This window comes from Melospiza melodia, chromosome 1 (assembly GCF_035770615.1).
Source record: "Melospiza melodia melodia isolate bMelMel2 chromosome 1, bMelMel2.pri, whole genome shotgun sequence".
NCBI lineage: Eukaryota > Metazoa > Chordata > Aves > Passeriformes > Passerellidae > Melospiza > Melospiza melodia.
Window position 1 is genome coordinate 103,690,139 of NC_086194.1, and position 13,749 is coordinate 103,703,887.

Sequence of the window (13,749 nt, forward strand, 5' to 3'; positions counted from 1 at the left end):
GTATTGATTTTGTCTTTGCAATTCGTTTTAAAGGTCCACTTCTTTCAGGGTAGGCAGAAGCAATTGGATAATTGCCTTTCAGAAAAATAGATCCAACCTGCCCCCTGAGCCCTTACCTGTTTCCAACTTTAAACTTAATGCTTCTCTTAACTTTTATCCTACTTGTTACAGTGGTTCAAACTCAGTGTGAAAAGCAGACTTTTGCTCAAAGTCCTTTAAAGCACGTATAGAAAGATTAAAAAGAACAGGTTAGCATGCTGAATCGAGGTGTAGGGTGCACATATTCTAGGGAAGCTTTTGCCTTTAACATTTTCTTATCATGGGAACTGTAATGGGGCTGCATAAAGACCTGTGGGAAGGGATGGCCCCAGGGAAAAGTAAAACCCTGTTCTTAGGGAGTCATTGAGCTGAATTAAAAAGAAAAAATCTTAAGTAATCAGTAGTTCATCCTCATTGATTGTTTCTAACACCAGTAGCTGAGTGACCAGTCATAACTGAGGTGCTGTAAGTGCGGATGGTATTCAAGAGTTGTACTATCTCTGCAGTTCTGCTGTGGTTGATTTGCTTTCTTGAGTGGGGTTGTTGACAATGACATGTTTCTTCATGCCTAGCTTAGAGGCACTTCTGTAAGAGAAGGGTTTATGACTTGTTTTAGGCTTCTCTGCAAATTTTGCATTCATCTTCTAAGTACATGACTTTTAACCTGCAATATTAGTTATTGTAAGAATGGAAATTTGGAAAAAAGAAATTGCTGCTTGTAAGTGGCACACAAAAGGACGATAATAACTTTAAATGTGGTGGTAACTATATTCTCTTTAAATTGAAAACTTTGTGGTATTATAAATTGCATTTTAAAAATATAGCAAAAAACTAAGCCAAAACCCCCACTGTAGATAGCAGATACTATGTAGCTTTATAGTTTCTGCTCTGAATTGGAAAAAAGGATTGAGTAATGTCATGCTTTGCAGTTAAATAACTTAATTTAGGGAATATCAGTTATCGCTCTGTAGCACAGTGTAATTAATTTAAAATTTCTAGTCAGTTAAAAATAAAGCTGTTCTTGATGTTTCTAGATGGAAATTTTGTAAAAAATGAGTTGTAAAAAATGATAAATATTACTTATGTTTTTGAACTTATATTCTATGTTACAACGACATTTAGAATATACCACTTAAAATATTTCCACATTATTTTGCCAATTAACATGCTAAACCTCCACTCTTAAAACTTTCTTAGATTTCAGAATTATTGGTCTGCATTAGTAGCATCTTTATTTATAACTTTGCATTTGTTATTTTCCACTTCCCTCATAACAAGGGAATTTTAATCAGGAGGTTACACTACAGTGAGTAGTTCAGCTATTTAATCCTTGAGTACTTTTGAAATTCTTGGCTGGACATTATCTTTTCCTGGAAACTGCTTATTGTTCACTTTGTTAAGTTGTAGGACTTTATTTTTTACTGCTGCTTCGATAAGAAATTATCTAAAGTGTTCTGTGTGGGGAAGCCTTCTGACACAAGAACTTGCCAAATGCCTACATTAATCAATGAATGAATGAAAAAGCGAAACTACTTTTAAGTGAAATAATAATAATAAAAATAATAATAATAATAAATATAATACTCCTTTGTGCAATACAGACTCAAGTTAAGAAGGATTAAGCTCTACTGATACTAAGTCCAGACCTTACAAGCTGCTTGGTATACTAGTTTCTAGTGGTGTCTGAAAGTTTGATCTCCTTGTGTTCTGGTGTTAAAACTAATTGCTCTATCCTGGGGAGAAAGCCATCTCCCAGACTGCCTGTTTGCCACCCTTGTAGCCTTCCTGGTCTCCTTGATCTTGTCACCATTGTGCCTGGTCTGGGGATTTCATTCCTGAGGTTTCTGTGTTACTTCTGATCAGAAGAACTTATTCAGTCTACTTGACAGCAGGATTTGGTTTAACATTTAGGATCACTTTGTCCTTAATCATTATGAATGATCACACTTTAAAGTGGAATAGGGATTCTCATAGAAGTTGAATGCATAATATTTTTCAGATAAACAAAATTATGTGCAAGGTCTCTTTAGAGTGTTCTGTGTTGCAAAGAGGAAGAAAGAGCCACCAGAAATTGTTTTCTCATGTTGTGCTAAGAGTGAGATTTTGAAAAAGGTATACTTAAGATACTATGGTAGAAATTGTATACTTTCAACAGGAATTATTGCAAAAAGCGTGGTCCCAAATTGGAGTTTACAACTCACTGCAGACACTCTTTGCTGGAAAATGTCACAACTTTTATCATAACAACTATGCTGGATTGTTCTTAAATGCACTTCTGTGACTGATAACACCAATTTAAACAAAAAGATACTGCAATATTTTCTAGTCTTGAGTATACTTATGATCTGTTTAAAACAGGCTGGAAAAAAATTGCTGGTTGTTTACTAAGAGAGAAATTGTACCCTGTGTTTGACTGGGATAGAAAATATTTTGTTTTACTCAAGTCTTTCCCTGTGAGAGTATTTTGAAAGAGATTGATTGATCAGTTTTTTTTATTGTCCAAACTGTGCTTCCAAATTTCAGTTTTATTATGTACTCAGTCAAACTAGTTTGAATAAAAGACCCAAAACTGAGAGGTTTTCTTTTGAATATGTCCCAACTTTATTTATTTTTTCTGTCTTTCTCAAGCACCCCCACGATACTCTCTATGAAAGCGACATTATAAAATAGAGAAGTCTTTGTTGAAACATACAGAGCACAGGAAAACTTTCATTTGCTTGGTATAGAAAAAAATATGCTTAATTTCTTAGGTAAAAAAAATAAAACATGGATATTCTTACTGCTGACTATCAAAGTGGAATGGAAAGGAGTTGCACAAGATCTAAAGCATGCCACTTTTTTCTGTTTCTTAGAATTTACTGTGCACATCTTTCACTTCATTTGTTTCCCTTTATTTTTTTTTTTTTTCCCTAGGCTAATTTCACTTTTGGTTTTGTGGAAAGCTTGAAGAGTTATTCTGAGACATGGCTTAGAATGTCTGAGGTTTTCAAAACCAGTGGAAATGTCCTCACAGTCTCACTACTGCAGGTTTGTGAACTGTGGGAGGTCTTTCAATTTTCCAACTTTTTGCACTTTGATCTGTATTTCTATACATGCAAAATCACCCATATATGTGATTCAGATTTTAAAAGAGCTGAAAAAGAGGCAGATTTGCTTTATGTTATGAACCTAGAAACTGATGCTGAGAAACTTCTGATATGAAAATACTTAAAAACAATGTTGCCTCACTATCTCCAGTATTGCTCCAGTATCAATGAAAAACAGGGGAAATAAAATGGTGTTGGTACTTGTTTGTTCATTGCTTATGTTTGCCAGAAAGAGATGTGAAACTGCTGAAAAAAATTATGAGGGAAATATGGATTATAAAAGAAAAACATTCTTCTTACTGAGGTTTTTCCATTGTACATATCTGTGCCTTCCTCTGTCACCTCTCCTAAATCTCTTCCCTGCCTCCCTGCCATTTATTTAAAATGCGTGATGTTAAACTGTTAAGAGGGAAAGACATGGACAAGCTAAATGACTTCTGCAGTGTCATGCAGGAGATCTTGGTAATGGAATTGAGCATTAATACAAATGTGTATTTTGTATTTTCTTAGAGAAGATAAGCCTGAGGTAACATCTATCACTTTTCATTTCAGGAAGCACTGCAAAACAATTTTGTAAAGCATTTCATAGAAAGTAATTTGGATATCAACATGGAAAAACTCCTCAAAAAAATGAAAGCATATGGTGCGTATCTGAAAGTACAATTAATGGTTAGCCTTGTTAGACTTCAACTTAGAACTACATTTAGTTGAAATTGAATATTTTACTTACATCAGTGATACTTGAGTAAAGTAATAAGAGACTTTACCTTCTTGAGTTAGTCTCAAATGTAATTGTCTGTTTTCTTTTGCATGACTGGATAATTTGAATTTCAAATATTGAAACAATATTGGTAACAAGTCAGAAGTGGGAAAGCGCCATGGGAGAGTCTCAAGCATATCATGCATACTTAAAAGGCCACAGTAGCCACAGTTCCATTAGGTAGAAGTATATTTTTGTAGTAAATTTTGAAAGAAATAAATAGAAAATGAGATTGGATGCAGTGTGTTTGATCAAAAACAATCTGTATTTGTTTTCTGTTTATTCAGAATCAGTTTTGTGGGGTGTCCTTGAGCCTCAGAAAAGCCTGAGAGAGGGTTATAACCAGGGAGCTGCACTGTCAGTAGGAAGCAGCCTGGGTCAGTCCCAGCCCTGGGGATGGGAATGATGCTGAGGGCAGGACACCATCCCGTGGGAAGCAGTGCGGGCCCAGGTCCACAATCAGCTGTGAAATGGTGGGAGCTGCAGCCTGGAGCAGGACCAGGCCCCGTGCCAGCTCTGTGCAGCTCTAGTGGGAAAGGAGTGGCCCTGATTCACTGATCTGCCCGGCAGTCTCCCCCTGGGCACAGCCATCCCTGGCTGCTCCCTTTCTGCGTTGGTAGTGACCCCTGGCAGGCAAACAGAGACCCTCTCCAGGGTTAGATAGACAGCCCAAGGGAGATGGTTCCAAATGGAGGAAAAGGGGAATTATTATTTTTACTAATTTGGGGTATTTGAGGATTTAAGTAGGAGAAGAGAAAGGATTATGCTGTAAATTTATGTTACTTAATGATTTTATAAGAATTTGATAACTGAAAAAAATTCAGTATATCCAGGTTTTAGCAAGGTAGGTGCACGATCATTAAAATGCTCGCCAGCATGTTCCAGGTGGAAAACTCTGTACTGAAGAAGATTCCAGTGTCACTTGAGAAAAGTTCATGATTTTGAGAATCAGAAAGAGACGAAAGTGGGGTAAAATGCAATAACAGACAGTATGACATCATAGACAAAGGGAGCAGAGTACTTCCCAGAGCAGGATTGAGGTAGAAAGGACAGATCTGTGTGGTTTCAGGTCAGTGCCTGTTAGGATCATTTATGAGCCAAACAGAAATCTGTTCCAGTCACTTTCTGGAGGAGGGCAGTGATGAACTCTCAGGCACCCCCACAGAGGAACTTCGTGACCCTCGTTGCTTTGAAAAAATTGACTTTACAGAAATGTAAGTCATTAATTCTGCTTTACAGTCAAAGAGTTAAGCCTACAGCTAAAATAAATACATGCACCTGAAATACAATTTTATTGTTTTTCAGAATCTGCCTCTAGGCAGGGGATGGACAAAACCCATGGAGGCTCCTGAGAGCTTGTAAATGAAGTGTGCTCTCAGTCTTAACTTGTACTACTGCCCTGAGCTGGTGCAGTCGTAGTTGGTGTGAGCTGGTGTGGCTTTTCTTTAGCAGACAGCTGGTGAGATTTAGTAGAAATTGGCATTAGTTTGAAGGCTTTCTTTGAAGATTGGGACTTCCTGTGCACTCTTTCAGTAAGAAAAATGGCAAATGGCATCCGGAATTCAGACTGGAAAGAATCTGGGCTCTGTGTCCTGCTTAGGCAAGGAACTCAAATTCAAATCTGCTTTGTCTTCAGATGATTTTCTTGAGCAGTGAATGGCCGGCTAGTCTGGGTTGGGCACTGCTCACCATTTGAGGCGAAGATGGATCATAACACAGCTAAAAACCAAGCTCACACAATCAGAATGTTGGAAAGATAGGATGGAGGAAAAAACAAGTCTCTTAAGATTCAGGGAGTGCTGGAAACCTAGCTATCTAAATCTATTTGTCGAGTAATAGCTGGATTTTGTTTGTGCGGACCTAACACTGAGAACTACAAGATAGGTTGTGGACAAACAATATTCATTAAATAGATATCATGATCTCTGGAATTACCAGATCCATCTTCACTGATGCAGACAACATCAAAGAAATCTGTACCTGTGTTTCTCAAGCTATAGCTTTTTAACAGAACTAAAGACATTTAATAATATGTAATAAATGTTTAATAGTTTGGATGGTCAAGACAAAGTATGGTTTGAGTGGCTTGTGAAACTAGGATTTCCTTATTTTAAGGGACTACAGTTGGTAAAATTAGCATCATATAAAAACTGAAAATCAATAGGGGCTATAGATCACAAGAGCATTTATGCCTCTGTGAAACTGATCTCTCCAAAGCACCAGAGCACTCCTCTGCATTTATTATGCCTCTTTGTATAGATTCATTTGGTTGTTTTACTTCTTGAAAAATGATATGCACTCTTATTTCCATCTTACCTTGTGTACTCTTTGTTTATTTTATTGGACCATAATCATGTCTAACTTAACTGTAAACCTGTTCTTATGTTTGTTTTTAAAAATTTTCATTAATCTTATATTGCATCAGCTGTTCAGTCCTGTAATTACCTTGCTTGCATCCAATTAAAGCCTTGAATATATCCATGTTAATGGTTTTACCACTCACAATCTTTTTAATTTTCATTCAAAGCTCCAGCTTTCTAAAATCTCCTGATCTCTGTGATTATGTCTTCTAACTAAAGCAAATATCTTCTTTTATCACATCTATACTCACATACAGATGACTTTTAATTATCCTCAAATACAAAGTCCTTGTCTTGGTATCGTTTTTAATTTCTCTACAATGATATAAAAAATGTTAACAGACTTAGTGGTGGATTTTTCTGTGCTACTCCTGCTGTAAAGTGTCATGGACAGAGTGGATAGATGTAGACCTCTTCCAATGTCTCTATAAAATCATCATATTGCAAGACCTTGCAAGGTTATCAATTTCTAAAACTGTTTAGAAGAAGTACTGGGTCATATTTACTCAGGTGGAGCAAGGTAAATATTTAGGCTGAAGGCTAAAAAGCCTGTGTTTTTCTTTTTAATCCCTTTACTTTGTAAGATAGCTGTATGTGGGCAAGGCAATTGTTTTTCTCTATGCTTGCTTCGCAGCCCAGCAACTTGGAATAATTTCCTACTGATCTTATATAAACCCTGACCCACCAGCACTTGTGAGCTCCTTGCTGGGTGCAGTCCTTACAAACCCTCAGGAAGATCTGGGAGACAATTGTGCTGCAGGTTCCTCTTTTAAATTCTTACTTGCTGAGTCTCTCTCTTGTTCCTCTTCTGTGATTTCTTCCAGATATGAATTTTCTTTTTTCACTATCAAGGGCTCTCCTTACAGAGAGAAACATGTGACACTGTGTATAACAGCCGGGAAAGTAAAAAACAAGACCAAAACCAGCAGCTTTCCTGTGTGCTACCCCTCTGCTGCCCTCATTGTAATGATGTAGTTTTGTGGGTATCTATAACGCAGGGAACAAACAGCTGTAGTGCCATCACTGAAAACTCTGTCACCACCCAAATCTTCTGATACCTAGAAACTTTCTTCTAATTTCTGACCAAAATTTATTTATTCCTGATTTAATCTAATTTATTCTTCCAGCAACTTTTTATTTTTACTTAAACAGCACTTCTACCCAATGGTCTTACATAAACCATTTGTATTTTCTCCCAGTTACTTAATGATAGGTTAAACAAGCTGAGTGAAAGATGAGGGCTGACTTCATGTTTTAAAGAAATATGAAGACAATAGTGAACACAGATTTGCCAAGTTTTTCTTTCATAATAGCGACATTTATAAATGGGAAAAACAAGGTCTTCAACTCTATAGATCTTGATTTTTAAACACTCATGTAGATTGCATTTTTTCATGTATATGTTATTTCTATGATGGAGAACAGAAGTGCATTAAGACAATATGTTTTCCACATATATTTATGTATACCACGCTCCAAGCCAACAGCAATATGGATGTTATTTCTTACACTAAAATATTCAACAATTTAACTCATGAGAGAAGCTTTTCTTAGCTAATTATTGATTTCAAATTAAGGTCTTGTGTGTGTATATATCACTCAATGATAGAATGCTTTCAGTAGGAGGGCACCTTAAGAACGATATAGTTCCCATCCCTCTGCCACGGGCCACCTTCTGCTAGACCAGGTTGATCAGAGCCCCATCCAGCCTTGCCTTGAACATTTCCAGGCTTGGGGCATTCACAGCTTCTCTGGTGAACTTGTTCCATACTAAACCTACTCTCTTACAGTTTATAGCCATTCCCTCTTGTCCTACTAATATATGCCCCTGCAAAAAGTCTGTCCCCAGCTTTATTGTAGGCCCCCTTCAGGCCACATTAAGATCTGGAAGGTGCTATGAGATCTGTCTGGATCTTTCTATTCTCCAGGTTGAGCAACCCCAACCCTCAGCTTCTCTTCATACAAAATAATGCATATAGGGTTCTGTATAACTACATACATATATATATAAATGTATATGAAAACCCTGCCATTCAGGCTTAATGTTAGGAATATTCTCTTCTCTCTAATGCTGTAAAAAAAAAAAAAAAAGGGGCAGCATGGATGTTTCCTTTCTTGTCCTCCTCAAGTATAGCCATAAATAAGATGTTTATTATCTCTATTCTGTTCTGGTTTCTCTCAACCTATGAATTCACCTTGTCATTTTTTGCCTATCTTTTGAATTCTAGACTGTCAGTTCCTCTGCTTTTTCTCCTTGTGCACTTTACCCTTCTCACTGTTAACCAGGCTTCTTCTTCAGACTGCTTTACACATTTTCCACTCATCTGCCTTCCTATTGTAATATTTCCTGTGCTGATGCTGAGTCATGTCTATGATCCAGGATTTGTCTGTCACCACTCTTATCATAGGAGATCATCACCTATCCTTTTTAAAAGATTATATCTTCGAGTGCGTGTTGAAAAATTTAAGATGGAAAATTGTGTCGAACATTTTATAGCCTTGTTTATTACGCAAGAAATTCAGATATTTTATTAAATCTAGATAGCCTGTTTCTAGCTCATGCTATCCTTCTGATTATTCTCTCAAACACAAGGATATAGCATTATCCCTACATTTTCTACCAATGGATGAAGATCTGAATTCCTCCAAAGGTTGAGTTTTTAGAAACCAGGTTTTGATTGAGGTAATTGCTCCTCCTGTATCCCTAGTAAAAATGAAGGGATTATTAGGCTTTTTTTCAGATTCTTTTAAATGTAGGACTCCTGTCAAAATGCTTATGCTCTATTTAGCATGGTTTTTGAAATATTCACAGTATCAAGGAGAAAAGAACTGAATATTATGTTGCTAAATGAGAGATTAATATGTATAATGATATCTGAAGTACAGCAATTCCCTTGTATTTGTGGGAGTAGCTATGGAAATGTAAGAAATGGTTCAAGGGTGTGGGCTCTTTTTAGGACTTTGCTAGAATTTGTTACATTTTTATTCCTCTGAAATGGAAGGAAAGAGTAGTTGAGGCCTTGTAAAAGCCACTGAAACATGAACTGCACTTCCACAAGTTCATGCTAAAATTTCTATTTCTTTTAATTTTTTTTTTTTTTTTAGTAAAATGAGGATTTACTCTTATAGGATGTACAAGTGACAACACACCTTTCTGTTCTGATCATTAAAACTAAGCAAGTTCAATTTATTCCCTCATCTTAGAAACTATGACGAGCAAGATGCTTAACAGCTCAGCAAGTAAACAGATTGACCAGTTGACACAGCTTGTTGTGAATATCTCTTCCTGTGTGTTACTGGACCGGTTCCAACCTTTTGACTCTATAGAGAAATTGGAGGAGAAGGCTCATGAACTCATGCAGGAAAATAATCTTTTGGCTAGTAAGTACCATATGTGAAATGTATTTTTACAGAAAATTTCAGACTTTGTTGTCTGTGTTTATTGATAAGGTAGGTAAAGGTCACACAGTTTCAAAGAACACATTAAATCACATATAATACAGTCAACATAAAGCATATTTGAATGCTGTAATGTAAGCTGAAAAGACTAATTATATTGTTTTAACTGTGGAATGGCCAAATGAATGAATCTTATTTGTATCAAAATGTTTAAAAGAATGGTCATAAATATTTAAAGAAGAAAAAGATAAAAAAATGTGGAATATTGAGGAAATGTAACAAGATGGTTATCTAGTTTACTTCCTTTCAAAATATAATTTTTCTATTCTTGACTTTTCAAAAAGGAGGAAAGGAAGGGGATTTTTTAAAATTTACTCTTAAACCAACCCCTCAGAGAAATTTGCTTGTTTATTCAGAGTAAATAAGTTCTTAAGGAATTATTTTCTTCCTTGGGATTATGCTTTTTTTCCTGCATTATATGCTTATTGCTGAGAATCAATTAATTTTACAATAGATTTTAAAAGGCAAGAGTTCTTATCCCTTAACATATCCTCTTGTCTTGCAGAAAATGTTGTAGATTGCATGTAGTATTTCCAAAACAGAGGCCTCCTTAAGTCTATAAAAAGTGTTCCACAACATTTTCCCTCTGTCTTTTTGGATTTTTTTTTGTCCCCCTTATGCCTGTAAGTGTATAACAGAAGATATGAGAAAGCACTTGTTAAGAAGCAAACCGTTCAGTCTGGAATCTCATGCTTGTTTTGTGATCTGCACAGTACCCTGGCAATTTCCACCCTCTATCAATATGAAACAAACAGGCTATACCTTGAGACAAGGAAAATTTTTTGGAGTACTTTGGAGAAGGCAAACTATTTGTCTGTTTAAGGAAAGACACAGACAGATAAGTCTTGGCCCTCAGAAAACTGAATGATCAAATTATAGTTTCATTTTTCTTCCACTTACCTAGGGAAGGGTCATATTCTAAGTCAAGACATTTTGTGTATTTTTCATTACTTTGGCCTTATTATCTCCTCACGTTATTAGAGATCAAGAAGATGGAGTTCTAAGGAACGTAATATGTCCAACATGTCAATATTATATGCTCTGATGTAGGCATACATTGCTTTCCAATGAAAGATGTTAAACTGGAATTGAATTTTCCTTTCTTTTTTTTGTGGTCTTCAGAGCCTTCATAGCTTCATGGAATGTCTTAGAAAATCAACTGTTTGGGTAAATGGAAAAATGAGATCAGGTTTGCAGTAAAGTATTCTGTTGAATTTGCAGGCAGTATCGACATAGGAAGAGATGAGAATCTTAACTTCATGTTTCACAAGGCTGATTTATTATTTTATGATATCTATTATATTAAAAGAAAATTATATATTAGAACTATACTAAAAGAATAGAAGAAAAGATTTCATCAGAAGGCTAGCAAGGAATAGAAAGCAATGATAATAAAATCTTGTGACTGCTCACAGCCTCGACACAGGTGGCTGTCATTGGCCATCAAGTAAAAACAATTTCACATGCTGGGTAAACAATTCTCCAAATCACATTCCAAAACAGCAAAACATGGAGAAGCTGAAGCTTCTTAGCTTCTCAGGAGAAAAGATCCTAACAAAAGAATTTTTCATAAAATATGTCTGCGACAGTATTCTGTATTTTATTATATTTCAGAGAACCAGCTGGTAGGTAAGATATCTCTTCCTTTTCCCAAGGAAGAAAAGGGCAACATTTAGCATTTATCAGGAAGTCCTAAAAAGTCTGGATAACACAAAAAGAGAACAGAAGCAGTTTCATGAATTTGGCTTCATCTTTACAGCTACATATTATGCTTTCATCGGTTTGGTTGAGGTTTCCTTTCCTTTATACAGAGCTAGAGAAAACAAACATGCAAATTCTGCTGTGCTAAACTAGAACTTCTGCAATTGACTTGAAGATTAATATCAGAATAAATTTTAGTGGGTTGGTGCTGTTTACTTTGTCATCTGCTTATGAAAGCTGTTGATGCTTTGATGCACAAATTTTATGGCTGCTGCTTCTGCTGTGGAACTGATATCAGTCCTCCAAAAAGGGCTAAATGTGGATGCAAAGAAAAAACTGCAGCTCAGAAAAAGACAAATCACCTCAGATAAAAATGATTTTTACAAACCCATTTATCATGTGAATCATCTTTTACATTTCATATTCATGAAAGTGAAAAATGTGTCTCTGAAACCTGCCATTTTTGGGCTTGGAATCAAGAAAGTTTGGAGGCCTGCTGTGACAGATTAATGCATCCTATATCAAATGGTAATTAGCCATGAGTTAGCTATGGAAATAGCATAAATTATATAAGCTTAATTATGAAGCTTCCTTTCTTCTCGTGTCAGGTATCATCTTCAGTACACCAGAGGACAAGAAGCAAGATTCTAGCAATCTCCTTCCAAGACACATTTCATATACAATTAGAACTAGTGTTCTCTACAGCATGAGAACAGATTTGATTAAAAATCCAACATGGAAATCCCATCCCCACAAGTTGCCAGCTGATGGGTTTAAATACAACCATGTCTTTATTCCTCTTCAAGATATGATTGAAAGGGCAATTATTTCAGCACAGACTGGGACAGATACCTCAGTGACAGCAATTCAGGTGCAAGCCATGCCTTACCCTTGCCACACCAGTGATCTGTAAGTAAAATTTCAGCTTTTAAATTTGATGATTACCCTTGTTAGATTAGTTCTAGAGAACTTGGAATCCTACTAGGTTCCCACTTTTCAGTGGGTGAATGTATATCTCTGCACAGTCTTGAACAAGTACATCCAATGCCAGAGTATTACAGCATAGCAATTACTGCCCAGCAGCTGTGTTTAACATAACATGTTGAACAATGTTTGTCTGGCAAAAAACCCCTTACAAAATGCTTGCAGCCATAGTGTGGAGTAGTCTGCTGGACAGTGGCTGTGTCAACATAGTGTGCAATTAAATTATTGTAAGAGATCCCTTTTAAATCCGTAGTTGTCCTGTACACAAACTGTTAATTGGTTGCTTGAAGGGTGAAGTTGATGAAGAAAAAGTGTAGGGTTGCTCTCTGTAAAATCATCAAAACATCCCAACTATTAGATTTTAAAATTAGGCAGTGGTAACTAATTTGTTAAAGTGGAGTAAAAATTGACTGAGTCATGTTATTCCTCGATGTCCAAATATATTATTTTGCCATTGACAAAAATCTGAATTTTGTTTGGCTTTGAATAGAGTCCTAAAAAGTAATTATATCAGCTGTATGGTATAAAATACTATAATATATAAAATTAGTACAATAATATTGTACCAGTACATGCATTTATCTTGTTACATTAAAAAAAAAGTAATTCTAACCAGACGAGGAATAAATTTTATTGTATGTTATTTTGAGTACAGTTCCAGTATTAACCCATTAACATTCTGCTAGAAAATAATTTACCTTTGTGGGCTGACAACTCTTCATATTTGTTCTTTCATAGATTCTTGAACAACATAGGGTTTTTTTTCCCACTTATGATGATGTTAACATGGATGGTTTCAGTTGCTGGTATGGTTCGTAAGCTGGTTTATGAAAGAGAAATTCATCTTGAAGAGGTAAGAGGCAAATTAACCTCTGAAAAGAAAATTTATTAATTTAGGTGCACTGAAATACAAAATTTGTGAGGTACTTTTAAGTACTCATAATCCAGATGGCTTTGTTTTCACTTGTTTCCTCTGGGCAGTAGGCTCTAGTTCTAACTGCCAACTCAGTTTCAAAACATTATTTGAGCATCAGTATGCAAATATTGTCCATGAGACAAAAAGCAACAAGCAAAAGTTGAAGCTGGAAAGTGTTTTTTGGGAAGGCGTTGTGATTAGAATGATTTTTGTTTTGGATTTTTTTTTCATATTTTGCTCTATGTAGTCAGCAATGATAAAACTACCTAAAATAAGTTAAGGGTTTGTTATAAACTGTGTAATTATCAGAAATAAAAGGGAAATTGCCTGCCAAAAAAAGGGAGGCAATTATTTGCTTCTATCAACAGCTAGTCTTCACAGGTGCTAAGCATTTGGAAGGACAGGGTCCTTGTGATATGTTTTCTATAGGGATAAATACACTTT

At 35.9% G+C, this 13,749-nt stretch overlaps 1 protein-coding gene across 1 annotated transcript in view; it reads left to right on the forward strand.

Moving 5' to 3' along the window:
* The window catches only part of ABCA13 (ATP binding cassette subfamily A member 13), a 169,705-nt gene that overhangs the window by 50,356 nt on the left and 105,600 nt on the right, over positions 1-13,749 (forward strand). The window contains exons 21-25 of the mRNA XM_063177512.1: positions 2,953-3,066; positions 3,678-3,768; positions 9,450-9,626; positions 12,014-12,314; positions 13,128-13,242. Of these exons, the coding sequence (XP_063033582.1) occupies positions 2,953-3,066; positions 3,678-3,768; positions 9,450-9,626; positions 12,014-12,314; positions 13,128-13,242 (798 nt within the window). The remainder of the gene's footprint in view (positions 1-2,952; positions 3,067-3,677; positions 3,769-9,449; positions 9,627-12,013; positions 12,315-13,127; positions 13,243-13,749) is intronic.